General features: G+C 38.7%; 1 protein-coding gene and 1 long non-coding RNA gene across 2 annotated transcripts in view; one reads left to right on the top strand and one right to left on the bottom strand.

The window, feature by feature from the left end:
- The window catches only part of SCN11A (sodium voltage-gated channel alpha subunit 11), a 107,504-nt gene that overhangs the window by 19,303 nt on the left and 67,015 nt on the right, over positions 1 to 21,186 (bottom strand). The window contains 9 exon segments of the mRNA XM_050778352.1: positions 96 to 196; positions 1,960 to 2,101; positions 5,398 to 5,451; positions 6,144 to 6,407; positions 6,891 to 6,992; positions 14,219 to 14,392; positions 17,499 to 17,653; positions 19,551 to 19,665; positions 20,371 to 20,484. Coding sequence (XP_050634309.1) covers positions 96 to 196; positions 1,960 to 2,101; positions 5,398 to 5,451; positions 6,144 to 6,407; positions 6,891 to 6,992; positions 14,219 to 14,392; positions 17,499 to 17,653; positions 19,551 to 19,665; positions 20,371 to 20,484 — 1,221 coding nt within the window.
- On the top strand, positions 5,375 to 7,247 carry LOC126947581 (uncharacterized). The gene is made up of 3 exons (XR_007723128.1): positions 5,375 to 6,161; positions 6,302 to 6,376; positions 6,884 to 7,247. It is a non-coding gene; the product is annotated as an uncharacterized LOC126947581 (long non-coding RNA).

A 21,186-nucleotide genomic window follows, 5' to 3' on the forward strand; every position in this document is an offset into this window, starting at 1 on the left:
ATTTTAAAAATAAAGAAGGATGGCACTGCAGAAATGTGAGTTCCTCACAATAACTCAACAGTTCTACATATTTACAGTCATTCAATTGCTCTCACCAGAGGCCGTGGAATAGGTTTTTGAGGTTTTTTGGATCCTAATTTTTTCATTGCATTATAGTATTTCTTCTGTTCTTCCGTCATAAAAATGTCTTGGCCACCTAAGTATATGGAAAAGATAAGAGCTAATTACCTTTAACACTTTTTTTTTTTTTTTTTTGGAATCTAGTTCTGAATTTTTTGACACAATTTTAAAGTTACATTACATTTCTATTAACAGTTCCTAAAATTCCAATAGTAAGCTTAAGAGACTGGACTATAGGGAAATGCTGCAAAGAAACAAGATTTAAGTTAAGGTATACAAGAGAAATAAGGTTTCATCAGTTATTTTTCATTTTTTAGAACAGAAAGGTTATAAATCTTTGCAAATATACACAGAATCTTTACAAAAATTTGATATATTTCAGCTTGCATAAATCAAACCACGATGCAACAAAAACAGAAATTAGTACCAAAATTTAGACAAAAATCTCATAAAGGGCAACTGGATTTCTCTTAAATAATGAATACACATAACACTACTAACAAAGCTGCATAAAATCTGTTCAGAGCCACTCTCAGGGAAAAAAAAGTTCTAACTATTTTCACTACTGAGCAAGAAAGAACAGAAAAATGAGCTAGGATTCTCACATCTGGAAATTTGAGGGCAAAATATCTAGCATGAAATTTAAAAACAACCTATAAATGTCCAAAGAGGGGAATGATCAGGATAAATTATGATCTATCCATAATATGCAATGTAATTCAGCCCTGAGAATTCTTTTTTTTTTTTTTTTTTTTTTTTGAGATGGAGTCTCGCTCTGTTGCCCAGGTTGGAGTGCAGTGGAGCGATCTCGGCTTACTGCAACCTCCGTCTCCCGGGTTCAAGCAATTCTTCTACCTCAGCCTCCCGGGTGGCTGGGATTACAGGCCTGTACCACCACAGCTGGCTAATTTTTTTGTATTTTTTGTAGAGACTGGGTTTTACCATGTTGGCCAGGCTGGTCTCGAACTCCTGACCTCAAGTGATCTCTGCGCCTCGGCCTCCCAAAGTACTGGGATTACAGGTATGAGCCACCACGCCCTGCCAGCGGCCCTGAGAATTCTTATAGCAAAGATACTTTTACGACATAAGCTTATAACTAATGAGGTCAAAACTACAAAATTAAAATTATAAGGTAATTCTAACTGTGTAAAAGTAATACAAAGTGACTGAAATGGATTATACCAAAATCATAAGAGGCATTGTCTAAAGTGATTACCATTTGGTGGCCACTTTAGGGTGATTTAACATTTCTTTTTATCTTCCTTAATTTTCACATTCACTATAAAGCTCCTGTGGATTTTAGAATCAGCAAAATAAATATGTGTTTATTATAGTGTATGGAGAAGGAAACCTCCCTAGCCCTGCCTCTTCCCCAATCATCTTCTTTCCAAGTAGGGTGGATAGATCTGCTGAGGCTTGGGGGCTGGGGGCCAGGATACATTGGCTGAAAAAGGAGAGTATATTATTTTTATTGTGGTAATAAAGTGCATTTGAAAGATTATTAAAATATGACCCTCCTGTCATATTTAATAAATACTAATCCTGGTGGTGGTTGTTCTATTAGGGTTCAATTATTAATGGGTTTCATCTCAATAGTAACAATGTCCATTGATTAAGAAGGTAAAAGAGAATAAAAGCAATGACTTAACTAAACCCAGATGTTTTCAGTCTTCTTTCAGCCTCATCTTTGAGGATCATCTCCAGGCAGACAGGGGAGGCTCCCTCCTTGTTATTGTGCAGATCATAAAGGCTACTTTGTATAATATTCTAGGCCAGAATTATGTTTCAATGCATTTGGAGGACAGAGATAAAATTACCAAATCAAGACAACTCGGATACTTATCTTTTTCTGCTGTTGGTTGAAGTTGTCAATAATAACACCAATGAAGAGATTCAGAGTGAAGAATGAGCCAAAGACGATAAAAACTACGAAGTAAATGTAACCGAGTGAATTGCTCTCAAACGCTGGCTGCTGTTCTTTCTGTTAGAAATTTTTTTAATAAGAGAAAAAAACAATTACTGGAGAAAAATATAAGCATCGAACTGCCTTATCTAGAAGACCAAGGTGTTTCTTACAGCAGCATTGACTACATAGCCTCTTCCTAACAGCCATGGACCCTGTTGGGAGCCTGTCTCTCCGTTTTCCCAGCTCAGCTTGAGTGGTGGCATGTGGTGGGGACCTGGGGTGGTGGAAAATTGGGCTTTTTATTCTAAGCAAAGGAGAATCATTGAGGGATTGTAAGGGAGAGGAGTGGTATGATCACATTTGTGTTTTTAAAAAGTCATCCATATGGAATGTCCATATGGATATGTAACTGGAGGGAACCTGACTGGAAGTGAGGCCACCAGAGGAGGGGCACATTCACCTTGGGCAGAGGTGACTAAACTACTAAATGTTGTCAAACTACTATGTCCCCCATATAGAGCCCACTGCTTTATTTAATATGTGGTTATGTCCTTTCACTCTTAAATTCCTTGTGCCTAGCATACCTTCTGATATGTAGATTTTTGACACACATGGAATAAATATCTAAATGAATGAATGAATGATCAAGCTCTAAAATGGATACAAATTGACTTCAACCAAGCTCTCCTAGTTCGAGGTACCGCCCAAATCATCTGAGATCCCTTTCATTCAAGTCCTTCGCATTGTTATTGGCTTCAAGCACTTTTAGGCAGGTGGCAAAAGAATTTCACTTTTTTCCCTTCTATCACATCAAAGACGTAAGTGCTGATAGCTCTGACTAATGTTGAATGTATTTATGGTATTTGTTATTCAACACTCACAATGTAGACTAGTGTAATGAAGTTAATTATTTGAAAATATTATTTCTCTCTTTTGCTACGAAGACTACCTGACCTTAGTCCAGGTTTGCTTGAGGCATCCATTTATTTGAACAAAAGGTAGACATTAGTACAGAAACAATGTAATGGAAAGAATATTCAGCATTGGACATTTAAAATAAAATTGCCAAGTAGGCTAATAGTCTTGCAAGTTAGGTTATTGCTTTGAGATATAGGAATGTCTACACTCCTTCATGTCCCTCTTTGTTAGATCAAGGGTTTGAAGGTGGAGAGTTTTATTGGAGGGAGGTTTAGACAAGAATATGAAATGATCAAAGCTTACTCAATTTGTCCATAGGAAATGTAGGAAAAATAAACAGAGACAGAAAATCAGAGCTACAAGATATCTGTCCTGATTATCCCTCTTTGGGTCTGGAAAGAGGGGTTGGGATCCAGTAAATTGAGGGAAATGGAAGGCAGAGAGGGTATTCTCGCTTTACTTCTGCATTTTTCTGGAAGGAATTACTAGTAGGAAGGCCTGAGATATATTAGGCAGGCAGGCTGACTTAAGAGATTAGAGTAACATAATTGAACAGAGAGAAGTCTCTTGAACCTCTCAGTTCTCATGTGGCTTGGACATGGAGTTCATAGCTATGGGCTTGTCATGTTGGGCCTTGTAGCAAGGGATGGGAGTAGACTGCCAAGGACCCTGTGGAGGATATGGCAGAGAACCAGCATTTAAGGCCAGGAGGAAATGATGGGGAGAATGCCCGCAGTTTCAACAATCACAACTTCAATATTTGAGGCCAGCAGGGTGCTGGGTGACTACATAGACAAGAGTCATCAGGCTAGAAGCCAGCATACAACAACCAGTACATAGCAGGACCAGCACCAAAACAGGCACCCCTCCACACATTTCCACCCACCTGTCACTCACTCTGGGAGCATTTGCAAGCCACACACCTTGTCTGCTACACATCTGCAAAACCTTTCCTCCCCACTTCCCATCTCCACCTCCACGAAGATGGATGTCAAAGCCAAACTAGAGTGAAGGTCATGTACTCAAAAAGACAAATGAGTACATTAGTATTTTTAAAATATTTCCTTTGCTATAAATTGTAATTATAAAATTATGTTGTGTATATAATTATAAAATTACATTTTAAAATTATGAAATTATAAAAGTACATTTTATAATTATATACACAACATAATTTTATAATTACATATAAAAATTATATGTAATTAATTTGTAATTACATATAAATATATATAAACATTACAATGTAAACTATAATTGTTATAAACAGTTAAGTATCTACTGTTAGCTCCGCCTTTCCAGAAAGTTGATTTTATTAACACACCCACAGAAGTAAGCAAACTCAGATTTGTTGCTATGCATCATCTGTATATTAACTTATAATGCCAATCTGTGAATTTATAATGACAACTGGAATCACCATAAAGATTCATTCTCATCTCTTGGTGCTGCTATAACACTACTCAAACCACCTCTACTGCTACTACAGGTTGAACATCCTTAATCTGAAAATTCAAAGTCTCAAGTGTTCCAGAATCTGAAACTTTTTGAGTGCTGACATAACATGCAAAGGTCATGCTTAAAGGAAATGTTCACTGTGGCATTTTGGATTTTCAGATCAGGGATGCTCAACTGTAAGTATTATGCAAATATTCCCAAATCTTACAAAATTCAAAATCTGAAACCCTTCTGGTCCCAAGCATTTCAGATAAGGGATACTCAGTCTGTACCAGCTCACAGGTACTGAATACAGTGTTAGGCATCAACTCTGCTGACTCCCAAACAGGTCAAAACACACACATATGCTGCAATAGAAAACAGTAATTTCTGCCATTGACTCCATTCTTGAGCTAACCATCTGCTCACTCTATGGCTTTGGGAAACTCTTTCTTTTTATCCCTCAAATTTCCAAGCTGGAAAATAGAAGCTAGGCTAGATTACTGAGTACACTTCCAACTTTGAGAGTCCGTGATTATCTTTTTCTTTAACTAAAATTCCAGTTGGCCATCACTAGGGAGTCTGGAGCCATGGAAGGGTCTCCCTTGCAAATTTAGTGCAGTCTTAAGGTTTTCCACAGTCTAAGACAGATACTCTTTGAAATTTGGTTTCTGCTTATACAACCATTTGGAGAAGAGGTAAGAGGAAAATCAAGGCATCCTGTGATTCGGCCACTTTTGGCTCCATCTCCTATATGAGTGGTTTTTCCTTGGCCACCATGGAGAAAGAGGATTGGATTTTAGAAAATACTGGGTGGGTATCAGATACTCACTAGAGGATGCGTAAGAACCCTTTGTATCAGGCAGTGGTATCTCATGGTGTTTTGTTCCAAAGAAAACAAGGCAGAGAACCCTGGCTGCTGGAACTATGATGCCATAAGTTCTGGACTGTCCATGTAGCCGTGGTATCTCTGACTTGACCCTAACACTCCAGAACATGGTAGAACACTGACTCACCTCTCTGGAATCAACAGCTGCATATATAATATCCATCCAGCCCTTAAATGTTGCCTGCAACAAAAGCAGAAAAACATGAATAATACAAATGTAGACTTGCCATCAACAGACACGTGGCATGGAAAAGCAGGTGAGGTCCAGTGGGCTGAATATATAAGATGATACCCCAACTTTCTAGGACAGGATGCTCAAATAAAAGAACAGTAGAAGAGAACTCAAGGATGTGTGTCTTGGATTTTTTTTCTTCTTCTTCATTTGTACAAGATACAAAGTTTAAAAACAAGAAATTTCCACCTTAAAAGTTACCAGAGAAGCTGAAGCTGTGGCCCAACAGCTGAAAAGAGACTGGCTAAGGGTTCTTTTCTGATGCCATATTTATTTGCACTGCCTGTTCAAGACCTGGCAACTGTGGTTTAAACAGGGAACTGTTCAAAGTGTCATGACCTACACCCAAGGCTCCACTCCTCTCTGCCTGGAGATGTGGAGAGCCAGCAAAGGTGCCATACAGGACAAGGTGAGATGTACAGATCCTTAAAGGGGCATCACTAGGAAGCTGAGGCTCAGCAGTCAATGAAGTTGCAGATGCTCAGTAGAGGACAATTCCAGTAGACATTGGCTTTCATATGAGGAATCAGGATTTGCTTCTATTATCACAATGGAGTCACTGCATTTTTTAGCTGAGAAACAATTCATGATTATTTGAAGTATTTTCTCCTCAGAGTGCAAAACATACTGATTGTACTCACCACTTGCAGCAGAGCGAGGTAAGCATTTCCCACATTGTCAAAGTTGACTTTCTGGTTGATCCAAGAGAAATTGCCACTTTCACATTGACTTTTATTTGCAATGATGGTATAACTTATAACTGACTCTGTTCCATTAATGCATTTCCCAAATTTTCCAGAAAAGAAGTGTACTCCCAGAATACAAAATATGAGCCAGAAAATGAGGCAGACAAGCAAAACATTCAGAATGGCAGGTATGGCACCTATGAGAGCATTGACCACCACCTTATGGAAACAAAACCAGAGAAAACCATAACAGACTGGTAGGATGCACCAGGCTCTTCGATTCTCAGGATGGGCCTGATGCGCAGGGCTGGATCTCTTGGAGCTCTGTCCTTAATCTCCACATACATGCGCCCCACCCCCATGACAAGCCCTGCTCTCAGCTACCTACATAATGGGTCCTCTCTGTTGCCACTAAGGATACCTTGAGAAGTGCCCTGTGATGACAGTGTTAGAGACTTATGGACACCTACCCCAGGATTCTGAAGGGAAGCTAGAACTCATCTTGGCTGTCACAGAAGCTTTTAGGGTAGAAAGTACTATCTTAGGCTTTTCCCTACCTCTCAAATTCTAAGCATTGGGCAGGCTGGGAAATAACCCAGGGAAAGCTTGGCAATTTAAGGAAATCTCAGCCCAGAAAGAACTGTTGGTCTTTCCACCTTTCCCTGTTAACTGAACTTCCACCCACTCCTCTGCAGAATGTACCTTCATTCCTTCAAACTGGGACAGCGCACGAAGAGGCCTCAGTGCTCGCAGAGTTCGGAAGGACTTCAATTCCTTTAAGTTAATGAGGGTGGTCACAGAGACCTGATGGGAAGAGAAGCCACAGGTAATGCACCTGACTTGGTGTCCAGCTCAAAAGTCCATTTTTCTCCTTATCTACCAAAGCTACAGTCCATAAAGGTGGGGACAATGCACTCACATTATTTGTTTAGTGAAAGACAAAGAAAATCTCAGAAAGTGTTGTGAATTAAAGGAAACCAAAGAGATATAACAATCATATGTAATATGGGGTCCTGAATTGAATCCTGGATTGGAGTGGGGGCAGGAGGTGGATGCATAGAGGGAATTAACCATAAAGAATCTTGTTATGGCAGTCAATTGAAATAAATATATTTATTTATTTATTTATTTATTTATTTATTTTTTGAGATGGAATCTCGCTCTGTCGCCCAGGCTGGAGTGCAGCCGCGCGATCTCGGCTCACTGCAAGCTCCGCCTCCCAGTTTAACGCCATTCTCCTGCCTCAGCCTGTAGCTGGGACTACAGGTGCCCGCCACCATGCCCAGTTAATTTTTTTGTGTTTTTTAGTAGAGACGGGGTTTCACCACGTTAGCCAGGATGGTCTCGATCTCCTGACCTCGTGATCCACCCACCTCGGCCTCCCAAAGTGCTGGGATTACATGTGTGAGCCACCACGCCCAGCCAGTCAATTGAAATTTATTATGACAGTCAATTGCCCTAAAAAAGCTCTTTATGGTGAATTTGAAAAATTTGAAAATGGACGTGGATTTTAATTCAATCAATGTTAAATTTCCTAACTTTGATCACTGTATTGTAATCATGTGAGACATTGTCCTTGTTAGGAAATATACATTGACATGTTTAGCGGTAACAGGTTTGATGCTTGCAACTTAATCTCAAGCAGTTCAGGGGGGAAAAAAAGAGAAAAAATGACAAAGCAGATGGGTGACAATAATTGGTGAACCTGAAGAAAGAATATGTGGATTTCATTATGCTATTTCTTGCAACATTTTTCTTAGTTTGAAATGATATCAAAATAAAAAGTTACATGGAAAAAAATAATTATTTGCTAATAGTTCCCCTAACCCAAATCACTCCTTATTGGGGAATTAAATGCTATTTTCTCTCCCAATACACTTCTCCTCTATAGGACAGAATTGAGTATTAGAAAGCTCTGTTAAGAATACCAAATTAAATCTTAACAATATTTACAGATGCTCAGTAGAGGACAATTCCAGAAGGCATTGGCTTTCATATGAGGAATTAGGATTTGCTTCTGTTATCACAATGGAATCAATGCTGTGCTTGAGTTGAGGCTGCTTGCTGCAGATCTTCAGCCATTCTTATTATGGAGAGTTTTCAGAGGCTCAACTTGGAAGAAGAGTTGCTCAGCTGGATAGAAAGTGAATCAGGCTAGTCCTGACTAAGCTGATGTCAGAGTTCACTATTAACTAAAAACATTCCTCACAAATCTTGCCAACCTCATTGTAGCAGTGAAGAGAAATTGAGTTAATATGACAGAATATTAAGATTTTGAAATTTATAATCAATTTATAGTGTATTTATAATGTTTTTAATGGGCTTTTTGTTTACAATGGCACCACTTTTAGAGAGTTATTTAAGTAGCTTTCGCGTAAATACTCCATTTGTTCCTAGCCAGATGAAAACAGATGGCAAAGTTTAGCAATTCTTCTGTTTTACCAAATCATTGTCATAGTTGGTGAGAAGAGATGTTCCTACAGGGACCTTACACACCTCTTTACCTGAAATCTCACCCCAGTTTCTGTTCCATCAGACTTGCAGGTATCAGTGAGACACAGAGAAGCACCCATATTCTTTCCCATCCTACTGTACTCACTCTTCAAGTGAGAATTCATCTACTAGTTTTATCTTATTTTTTAAATCTAACTTGCATTTATCACTCTGCACTGTTTTTGAAATCATCATATTGATTATATTCTCATGGTTTGCTCCTTGTAACTATTGAGGAATAGTACAGCATATAAATCTTCATATTTTATGGATCCACTCCTCCTTGGTGAATACCTAGGTTATTTCCATTTCTTTGCTATTAGGCAAAACAGTACACTGGACAGTATTATGCACAACTGTACACTGGACAGATGTGTGCATTTTTCTTGGGTACATAGGCAAGAATTCTCCTTGGATCTATAACAAGTGATATTTGTGGATTGTGAGTTGGGTCATTTGTGATTTTTACTTAACAGTGCAAAATGTTCCCTACAGTGGCTGTACCAATTAAATTATTAGCAGTGGTTTGAGATCGCATTTTCCTGTATCCTTCTAAATATCGATGTTATCCAACTTTAAAATTTTTGCCATGGCTGGGCACAGTGGCTCAAGCCTGTAATCCCAGCACTTTGGGAGGCCGAGGCAGGAGGATAGCTTGAGCTCAGGAGTCTGAGACCATCCTGGGCAACATGGTAAAACCCGTCTCCACAAAATTACAAAAATTAGCTGGGCATGGTGGTAGGCACCTGCAGTCCCACCTATTTAGGAGGCTGAGGCAAGAGGATCAATTGAGCCTGGGAGGCAGAGGTTGCCACTGCACTCCAGCCTGGGTGACAGAGTGAGACCATGTTTCAAAACAATATATTTTGTTTTCCAATCAAATGAGTAAAAAGAGGCCTCTCATTTTTATATGCACTTCTATGCTAACTGGTGATAGAACTAGTGTATATTTCATCATACATTTATTCCTTTTGTGAACTGGCTGTTTGTATACTTATCCCATTCTTACTTTGGGTTGTTTTTTTCCTGTGACTCTGTAGGAAATTTTTATATGTTGTGAATAATAATGATCTGTTGTGGCAAATACTGTCTCTCAGGCTCTAGTTGGTTTTTAACTGTAATTAGAGTATTGTTGAATACAAAAATAAAAGTTTTACTACATTTTGATGTAGTTGAATTGTGTATCTTCTTGTGATTTATACTTTTCTAATAAAAATTATGATGGCAATTTTATATAATCTTGATTGACAATAAATATTATAGAATTGTTCACATACGTTCTCTCATTTAATCTGTACAACAATATCCCAAGCTAAGCAGCATTTTGCAACATATACCATATTATAGGTGAGAAAACCTGAAGCTAAGTAGATCAGCAACTTGTTTCAGGTCATACAGCTGATAAGTGGTGAATTTCAGATCCACACCACAGTCTGCATGCTGTCAAGGCTAATAATAATAATAGTAAACCACATGTGTTGAGTTCTTTATCTGCGATTTATAAAGATATACAATTGTAATATTATTTTCTTCTTATTTGATTAATTTCTGTTCTATTCATTTTATTATCAATATTATGTTTGTCTCACTAAATAAGTTTGCAAGCTTTCCCTTTTTTGTCTATTCTTTGTAACAATTTGAATAAGATGAGATTAATTGCTCCTTGTAAGTTTGGTGAAACTTACCTGCAAAACCATCTGGGTCTTGTGATTATATGATTGTATACATAGAAAACCCTAAAGAGTCATTCAAAAAGCTTCTAGAACTGGCAAATGAATTCAGCAAAGTTTCAGGTTACATAATCAATGTACAAAAATCAGTAGCACTGTGATACACCAACAGTGACCAAGCTCAGAAACAAGTCAAGAACTCAACCCATTTTACAATAGCTGAAAATAAAACAAAATAAAATAAAATAAAACACTTAAGAATATACCTAACCAAGGAGGTGAAAGACCTCTACAAAGAAAACTACAAAAATACTTAGGAATATACCCAACCAAGGAGGTAAAAGACCTCTACAAAGAAAACTACAAAACACTGCTGAAAGAAATCATGAATGACACAAACAAATGAAAACACATCTCATGTTCATGGATGGGTAGAATCAACATTGTGAAAAATGACCCTACTACCAAAAGCAATCTACAAATTCAATGCAATTCCCATCAAAATACCACTATCATTCTTCCCAGAACTAGAAAAAACAATCTTAAAATTTACATGGAACCAAAAAAGAGCCTGCATACCCAAAGCAAGACTCACCAAAAAGAGCAAGTCTGGAGGTATCACATTATCAGACTTCAAACTATACTATAGGGCCAAAGGTACCAAAACAGCATGGTACTGGTATAAAAAAAGGCACACAGACCAATTGAACAGAATAAAGAACCCAGAAATAAAGCTAAATACCTACAGCCAACTGACCTTCAACAAAGCAAACAAAAACATAAATTGGGAAAAGAGCACCCTATTCAATAAATGGTGCTGGGATAACTGGTTAGCTATAGGTAAGAGAATGAAACTGGATCCTCATCTCTCACCTTATAGAAAAATCAACTCAAGATGGATCAGAGATTTAAATCTAAGACCTGAAACCATACAAATTCTAGAAGATAACATGGGAAAAACTCTTCTAGACATTGGCTTAGGCAAAGTCTTCATGACCAAGAACCCAAAAGCAAATGCAACAGAAACAAAGATGAATAGATGGAACTTAAACTAAAAAGCTCCTGCACAGCAAAAGAAACAATCAGCACAGTAAACAGACATCCACAGAGTGGGTGAAAATCTTTGCAATCTATACATCTGACAAAGGACTAATATCCAGAATCTACAAAGAACTCAATCAAATCAGCAAGTAAAAAAACAAATAATCCTATCCAAAAGTGGGCAAAGGACATGAATAGACAACTCTCAAAAGAAGATTTACAAATGGCCAACAAACATAGGAAAAAATGTTCAACCTCACTGATTATCAGGGAAATACAAATCATAACCACAATGCAATACCACCTTACTCCTGCAAGGATGGCCCTAATCAAAAATTATAGATGTTGGAGTGGATGTGGTGAAAAGAGAACACTTCTACAATGCTGGTGGGAATGTAAACTAGTACAACCACTATAGAAAACAATGTGGAGATTCCTTAAAGAACTAAAAATAGATCTGTCATTTGATCCAGTAATCCCACTATTGTGTAACTACCCAGAAGAAAACAAATCATTATATGAAAAAGACACTTGCACACTCGTTTATAGCAGGCACGATTCACAACTGCAAAAATATTGATCGGCCCAAATGCCTATCAATCAAATCGTGGATAAAGAAAATGTGATATATATATATGGTATATATATAGTATATGCCATATATATACACATACACCATGGAATACTACTTAGCCATAAAAAGAACCAAAATAATGGAATTCACAGCAACCTGGATGGAATTGGAGACTATTATTCTAAGTGAAGTAACTCAGGAATGGAAAACCAAATATTGTATGTTCTCACTCATAAGAGGGACCTAAGTTAAGAGGACACAAAGGTGTAAGAATAATACAATGGACTTTGGGGACTCAGGGGAAAGAAGGGTGTGAGGGATAAAAGACTACATTGAGTACAGTGTACACTGATCAGGCGATGGGGCACCAAAATCTCAGAAATCACCACTAAATAAGTTATTCATGTAACCAAACACCAGCTGTTCCCTGAAAACCTATTGAAATATAATAAATAAATAAATAAATAAACAAACCCACCCACCCATCTGGGCCTGGTACCTTTTGACAGTGTGGCTTTGGACTACTGTTTTGATATCGTTAATGGCGATCCTAGATTTCTAGTGAAACTATCACTAGTTTTCTATTTTGTATTCAGTCAGTTTGGGCAATTTATAGTCCACATCCTCATTTTTACCTGTGAGAAAATTACTGTCAAAAGAGGGGAAGTGTTTCGCTTAAGGTTACACAAAAGGAGGGTAGACCAATTAGCTTTAGGACCCAGGCTCCTAAGTGTAGGGCTTGTATCCAGTAAAACACAGGTCCCTATAATTGAGATACCAATCTTCTGTTTATCACATAGTTTATAGGGTTTTCTTTTTACTATAATCTACTAAGATAATAGGTACAGAATTATTTGTTCTCTAGAAATTAACAGGACTGACAAACGTGGATGTTTTTATTCTCATCTTTGAATCCTGTTGTAGCTTCTATGGCATTGATGCCTTTCTAAAATGCCTGAACCACAATGAGCTTCTCTTTCCTTGCCTCTGAGCTTCTGGTTTTCTTGTTTGCAATGTGGTAGATGTCATGTAATACTGATGAACTCAGGATATTGATGTCCACATTAAATGAACACATAGTCTGTTTGTGCTAACCAGCAACATTATGGTTCTCCAGTGGGGTTTGCTGACCACATGGTTTATGCTCATGCATTTGTCTTATCTACTTCCTTGCACAGCAGGGACAAAGTTTAACTAATTTTATCATGATGGAAAGAAGGTAATGTTAAAATCAAGGGCCCTGGAGTGAGACTTACTAGGTTCCACCACTTTTAATTATTTAAAGGTATTACATAATCACATGTATCCTGAAAATGCGTCCATCTACTATATATCAGTAAACATAAAATTAATCTTAAAAAGAGGATGTAATGTTAAATCAAGAGTTTTGGAGTGAGGCTTACTAGGTTTGTATCTCACCACCACTTCTAGCTGGGCAATCTTGAACATGTTTCTTAGCCTCTCTATGACTTACTTTCTTTCTCTGAATATACAAAAATAGTAGTACCTGCCACAGAGTGGCTATGATAACTAAAAGACAGAAGGCATTTGGAACATATGGAAGAGTACTTGATACAGAGAAAGCACTCAATAAATGTGATCCACTAATACTATTATTAGCTTTTGTGTCATATAGCTAGACATGTGAATTCCAATTTCACCACTTATCAGCTCTATGACCTGAAACAAACTGCTAATCCTCTGAGCTTCAGGTTTCCTTGTATACAGTGTGGGAGGCGTCACACGATGCTGCTTAACTCAGAACATTGTCATGCATATTAAATGAGAGACTGTATGTGAACAATCCTCTTATGTTGCTTGACAATTAAGATGGATATTAGCCTAGTCTATTGGCTGCTGACCAGCTTTGAGAAGTCTTGAAAAGAAATACACAGTTGGAAGAAGAAAAAATCGAGGATACTGAAAGTTATTCTAGATACATATCATACATAAACAGTGCTTATGCAGAGAAGTGAATGAATCATGGGAAAGGAAAAAACCTTTCCCATCATGGGAAAGGTTGGAGTGGTGAGCATATAAAGTGCAGTGTATGAGGAGTGAGACCTAGAAAAGGCTCAACGGCTGATAGACAAATGACAACTACTTCCAAGTACTGCGAAGAGGCAATGATAATAAGAAAAACTATTTTAGACAGACATCCCACATGAGGCACACAGGAAAAGCAGCCCCCATATGATCCCTGCCTTAACCACTACCCCAGCCTGTGTGGGACACAGAGATGGTAAACTTACAATCACAATGATGAAATCAAGGCAGCACCAGGCACTGGTGAAATACTTTCCAAATCCAAAGGCTACCCATTTTAGTACCATCTCCAGGATAAAAACATATGTAAAAATAATGTCAGTACAATTTAGTAATTCTTGGATTTTGGGTCGGTCCTTAAGGTAAACATCTTCAAATATCTGAAACGAAAAAGCATAGCCATAGGCCAGACTGAATATTTGCAAAGAACTCCTTGGTAACTTTGCTTTTTGTTTTTCTTCCTTATGTGAATAAAAACGGGTATCTCTCTTGGTAATGAGGTTTTGCTCAAAAGATATTAAGGCTAAACTTTTCCAATGGAATCCATTCCTTGAGTAAGTAAAAATGGAAGAAGGAAAATCCTCTTTCTTCTGTTGTCATAATAGTTTCTCAACTTCTTATTACTGGTCCCCTGAATATTAAAACTTCTTCCTAATGGATCACATTATTTCCTGGGCTTCCTCATACTTTCAACTGCTGCCAAATATGTCTTGTCAACATTCCCAGGACCACCCAGTGGCACAGACCATCTCTCATCCTCCCAATTGCCTTGGTGAATTAATTCAGTGTCTCTTTGTTGCTTATAACATGAAGTCCAAGTGCTTTAGCCCACCCTCTAAATCCTGCCAACCCTGATGCCCCTCATCTCCCCCTACAAACAGCCTCATCCATTTACCTTACCATTCCCTACAAATAGTGTCATTTCATATGTGTGCCATGACACACAAAATTTGGAACACTCTGGGCTAAAGCTCCCAGTGTAAATTACTTTGAGTATTGAACATTGTTATGTGTAACTATGAAAAAATAAATTCTGGCTTTCAGAGCAACCCTTTTTAATGCTACATCCAAACACTTCCCTCACCCAAAGTGTATGTGATTCTACAGGGTCTATATAACTAGGGTATAAGCTGTCCTTTTGGCCTTTACAGAGTTACTGAGAATGAAAGAAAGGAAGAAGGCCTGTTACTAAAGCTGCCCATGAAATTTACGCCAACATTGAAGGCAGGAAGGAAATCACCTTTCCTCTTGGGGACTAGGGTAAGCCCACAGCCCCAAAGTCCTGGGGTGAAAAAAAGAATGCAAAAGAGTGAAACAGTCTCACTTCCAATTGCCAAGTGGGTTTTTGGCTGGAGAAGGCCCTCTATCTCATCCTCTGCTCTTTCGGCTCTTCTTTGGCTTTAAGATTTCAGCCTAGCTGATATTTTCTACAGGAAACTGTCCTGTTCCAGCAGGATTGGGTTAGGTTCCCATCCTACATGCTCCCATGTCACCCACTGCTTCCCTGAGTAGGCCACTTAATTGCTCTATCTATCTTGATCTATACTTTCTGGTCTATAATCGCTCCAGCTATCTTTCCTACTAGACTTCAAGCTCCTGGAGGTCAGGGACTTTGTTTGTTTGCCTCTTGAGGATAAACAAATCTGAATGGTATTAGGTGCTCATTTCCTCCCTTATTTGGGAAGCTTAACGGTAAGATGGTTCAGCAGACCTGAGTAGTTAGCTCAATGGATGAGCAGGCTTATATCTGCAACTGTGCTTCAGAGGCTTCCACATTATATCTAGGCCGTTTTCTGACACAGGAAACTCTTATTATTACATAGTTGCCTAGACCAGAGTTTCTCAAACTCTAATGGACCCCAAATCACCTAGGGAACTTGTTATAATGGACTGCTTGTTACAATGTAATAATCTACATTTCTAACAAGCTTCCAGGTGATTCTGATGCTGCTGATAGATATATATAGTGGCAAACGACTTGATGTCTCTTGTTCTCATTGTCTACAAATACGTACAGAGAAATACGGGCTGGGTCCTTCTCCTGGCACCCTCTGCATCGTGTATTCAGCTTTGTTCTGCCCAGCCTGCACCTGCCTTTCTGAAGGCAGGTAAAAACTGGGGCTGTGTGCCCTCTGCTACATTTCTGATCATAAATTTTCTTTTTATGGCACCATGGGGCATTTTTGCTGTGGCCTTTTAGCAACATCACTGCTTTCCCACTGCCTATCATAAGTATCATTTGTGGAATAAATACAAAAAACCCTACCACTTGAATAAGAGTAGACAGCCAGTCAAAATGTAGTCACCGGCAAGTGTACAGGTAACACTAGACCCAAGATTAACAATAAAAATTGATCAAGGGAATCCTCTGGGATGGTTTTAGAGAAATCTGCTTTTCTGTCTGAAGAATAATTTACACTGTAATAAGTAGACAAACGGAGATGTATGTTGATCACAATCCCTGGTGGCCTCTGGTATGTATTCCTCTCTTTTCACCTAGAGATCACACAAGTGTAAAACACTAATCAGAAGCTATGGGGTGTAGGAGCAAGATATTTCCTTGCCTTTTCCACTTGCTAATGACTCACTGTGAAATGTTCTGTCACTCTTAGTAGGGGAGAACCCAAGACTCCTGGGTTTAGTAATATGGAACCAAACTCTCATAACAAACTCATAACTGTTTGTTATGTCAAACAGTAAGAGAGTTTGGTTCCATATTATTTAGCTCCACATTACTGTATAATCATTTTAAGTGAATATACATGATAGAAAAAAGCAGAAAATAGAAAAGGAGAGGGAGAAATATGCAGATGATAAGAGAAAAGATACTATCCCCCTAGCAGAGAGGGGAAAGGGAGACAAGAAGGACCAGAAGGTGTGAAGAGAGAGCATAAAGGAGTGGATGGCTTTATGGCTATGGAAGCTGATGGGTTCAGAGTTATTTCTAAACTTCATTGGGACTCATACCACACTTTGATCATGCATATAAAGCAACATCTCCTTGTCCTTTCTTTCAAGGGATCATGAATGACAGAAAACACCAAGGCAACTTATTATATCCTAATCTGGTCCCTGTAACTCCCTCCTATAATATTTTACCTTTCAGAAAACAGCACTTTGGTTTACAGTAAGAGGGAGAATAAAAGCATTGCTGTCTAGAGGAGGAACTATGGAGGATATAGTGAAAATGTCTAGAAATCCCCCAAAATTGAGAGGTAGATGATCAAGGACCAGACTCTAGTGGCCACTTTAAAGTGCTGGTTTTAGTTACTCTTCCACACAGACGAAGCATCTTTGCTTGGGGATATCCCAGTTGAGCATGACTTCAGAAGTTGTGCAAAACCCTGCCCACTGCGGGAACCAGCAGCACCAGAGACCACTTCTGCCTGGTCTCCCATATTCACAGTCCCATGAGAAGCCAAGTAAGAGTGCAGCTTCCCCAGCTGCCCTGATGCCCAATGTCTCCACAAGACCATGATGATTTACCAGTGCCCCACTGCTCAGCAGAATCACAAAGATAATAAAGCTCTCAAACCAGCTGTGTTTCACTATTTGGTAGCAGGTTTTCCGCAGGTTCCACCAAATGACCCAGTGAGGCTTTCTCTTGTCCATGCTACAGCATGGAAAGCAGCAACCAAAGCCTGAAAGGAATTAACGGTAGGCACTATCATTAGTGTCTGTAATAAATTGCATTAAAATGCAACTTTTCACCCCCTCCTGTGTTCATATCCCTTGCCACGTGACCTGCAGTTGCTCCCATTAAAGAAGTACAGCATCTTTTTCTAACCGCTTAAATCTGGTCCCAGCCATGTGACTTGCTTTGGCCAATAGAGTAGAATGGAAGTCACACCGTGCCAGTTCTGAGCCCCTTGAAAAGCCTTGCATGTTTCCATTTGCTCTCTTGTGTCATCTCCATAAAAAAAGGCATATTCAGGCTACCCCATTGGGTCTGGAAGGAGGCTGATAGACATGTGGAGCAGAGCCATGTTGCCCTGTTGAGCCCAGACTAGATAACACTTGCATGAATGAAGCCAGCCAAGATCAGCAGAATCCTGCAGGCACATGTTTATTATTTTATGCCACTGAGGTTTTGTGGTTGTTTGTTATGCAGTAATTTTTTTTGGTAATCATAAAGAGATCATGTCTGGAGGACTCCAGGGAATTAGGTAGAATGGTCACAGGCTTTGTGAACCTCTCAGGTCATACACGAAAGAATTTCATCAAATGTCGAGATGTTTACAAAGAGCTGAGCATTTGTTCTCAACACACACAGGCCTTCAGCATAGACCACATTGCCCTTTCCACCTTTTCTCCTCCTCCCCTTATACAAATTCTGCTGATCCTTACTTCATGATGATTATAACATTTTGCTCCTTTCCTCATCTTCTTAAACCACTATGGGCTCTCTTCACTCTGCCTCTTTTCTTCTTCCAAGAATGTCAGTAGGTTCATCTTCCTAAAATACTACACTTTTTTCCTGGCTTTTATCCCACTCCTCCCTTCTTTGATAAAATCACCCTTCTTTCTCATCTCCACTGTTGACATCATATGCACACCTCAAGGGCCAGTGCAAATGTAAATCAGGAGAACTGCAATCTACTGGAAATCCTTAATCCAACTCCTGTCCAGCTTTGGAGCTGTTAAACAACCTGGAATGTGACTTTGAAATCTGTTATCTGTGTTCTTTCTGGACCCAATTTAGTCCTAATCTGATAGATAATTTTTTAGATTCATTCATTAATTTGTTGTCACTTATATATTCATTGACATTTGTTGAACCCATTTCTGGGCCGGCTTCTATTCTTACACAAGAGATACAATGCTGATGAAGTCACTGCCTTTGTTTTTAAGGACCCCATGGGGGAAACCAGTGCAAATAAGTTCACTACAATGAATATAAGAAATAGTAAAAGCCATAGGAAAAAGCCACTACATCCACTCAAGGAATTAGGAAAGGCTGCATTTATTGATTGCTTATTTTTGTTCCAGATGCTCTTCTAAGTGATTTATACTAACTCATTTAATACTCACAGCAGCTCTTTGCTTTGGGTACTATTATTACCCTCATTTTAGAAATAAAGCACAGAGAGGTTAACTAAATTGAACAAGTCGCACAGTTCATAAGTGGCGAGGCCAAAATTTGAGCTCAGGCAGTCTTGCTCCTAAGCTAAAGATCCTGACTACAATGTCTGAACTCTTTTCTTGGTCTTTCACCTCAAATATACACTGACATTGAATGCCCTGGGAACCACAAAAAGTGGCAGACATATTGACCCAGTGGGCTTTCTAAGAAAGTTTTCTAGAGTGTTTACCTGGCATGTTGGGCCATGTGAGAGGAGCCCAATTAAAGCAAGAATTTCCTGAAATCTTCTCTGCCTAGACCTGACAATCGCCCCAAGAATCTATGGGTGCCCTCTCTTGCTTTTGTCTCCAATAGAAGTAGAAAGATGCTGTCTACTAAAACCACAGAGCCTCAGAGAAGAACAGAAACCCCATCCAAAGATTATGTGAACTGGATGCAGAAATACTGCCACTTACCTTTGGGCAAACATCTCTCTGGTTGCTTTTCGGGAACCATCTCAGGTAACAATCCAAAGCCATCCTGAAGATCAATGGTGCTACATTCTGATAGTATACTGGTAACATCAGACTTCTGCACATCAGAACAAAAGGAATGGGGAGCCATTTACTAAAACCTTCTTCCACCATGGTAGTATGGAGTTTCTCACTGTCTGATTTTTTAAGGATGAAATGAACTAGACAAAGGTTTCTAGGATGAGGTGTGTCAAGAACCACCCCTCCTGCTGGGCTCTTCTCTAAGTGCTATGAGCAGTCTGATTTCAGAAGAGAACTCTCTAGCTCATCTCTATGGCTGAGGAATGGCAAGGCATATGCAGATATAGTACCTCTACTTTTTCTCCCTATGGATCATAACCCTGATATGCTGCCTAAGCGATAAGACGACTACTTCACTGAGACTGTAATTTTCCACTGTCTCACCTACTGGAATAATAGGCCTAGACCAGAAGTTCTTATTTCCTTGGCCCTCCAGGAGATATTTTGGCAGTGTCTAGGACATTTTTCATTTTCTTAACTGGGGGATGCTACTGGCACTGAATGCATAGAGGCCAAGGATATGGATAAACATCTTATAATCCACAGAAAAGCTCACCGCAACAAATAATTGTCCTGCTTCAAATGTCATAGAAGTAAAGTTGAGAAACTTGGCCTAGACTTTTGCTCAAAACTCGATTCTTGCAATTTTCTCTGCATTAACTGTGCCATTTTTCCATAATAGCTATCCTGGAGAAGGTGTGTGGATGAGCCACAAGCTCCTCTGACATCCTAGGAAAATTACCTTTCGGGGATCCTGTATGGTCAGATGAGGCTCATCTTCAGGGAACATGTCAATTTCCACATTTTGAACTCCCTGGCTGGTGGGCTTCTTGTTCTCCTGATGGAGCTCATAGGCCTAACACAGAGAGCCCAGGATAGAATTAATATTCCTCCTGGACATGTCACTTAAGATGAAAGAAGTTTGAATGCTATTTCGTTTTCTCTTCGTCATGAGAATAAGCCTTTGACATTATTACTCTTTTTTCTCTTTAAAAACTGCTCCTGGAAAAACTCAACATAATTCTGGGAAAACTACTAGAGGAAACAGATATTGAACTTGTTGCAAAGATACATAATCAAAACAGTATGGTTCTGATACAAAACTCCACAAGTAATTCATAAATAAAACTTATGTGGCGATTTAATATAATTTATATGGGGATTTAATATATTTTAAACATACCCTTTCAATTCAATGACTAAATGATAAATTATTTAATAAATGGTACACAATTCCATTATACAGTAAAAATAAAATATATAGTCATATGATATTTTGATGTAAAAATAAATGGGTAAGCATTTTAAAAGGAAAATTTGAAAAATAACTTGCTATCATGTGGGGTACAGAGTTTCCTTAGCAAAATAGGAAACTAAAAGGCATAAAGAAAAATAATATATCACTACATAAAACTGAAAAATAAATTTGGTCTGATGACCTACAGGGATATCTAAGAAGAATGTGTAAAGTCATGTAACCGAGCAGCTTGGCAGCTGAGCCTCAAACCGTGTTTTAAACTTTTTTTTCTTTTTTCCCTCTTCCTGTTCCTCTTTCTCC

The sequence above is a fragment of the Macaca thibetana genome, chromosome 2, assembly GCF_024542745.1.
Source record: "Macaca thibetana thibetana isolate TM-01 chromosome 2, ASM2454274v1, whole genome shotgun sequence".
Classification (NCBI taxonomy): Eukaryota; Metazoa; Chordata; class Mammalia; order Primates; family Cercopithecidae; genus Macaca; species Macaca thibetana.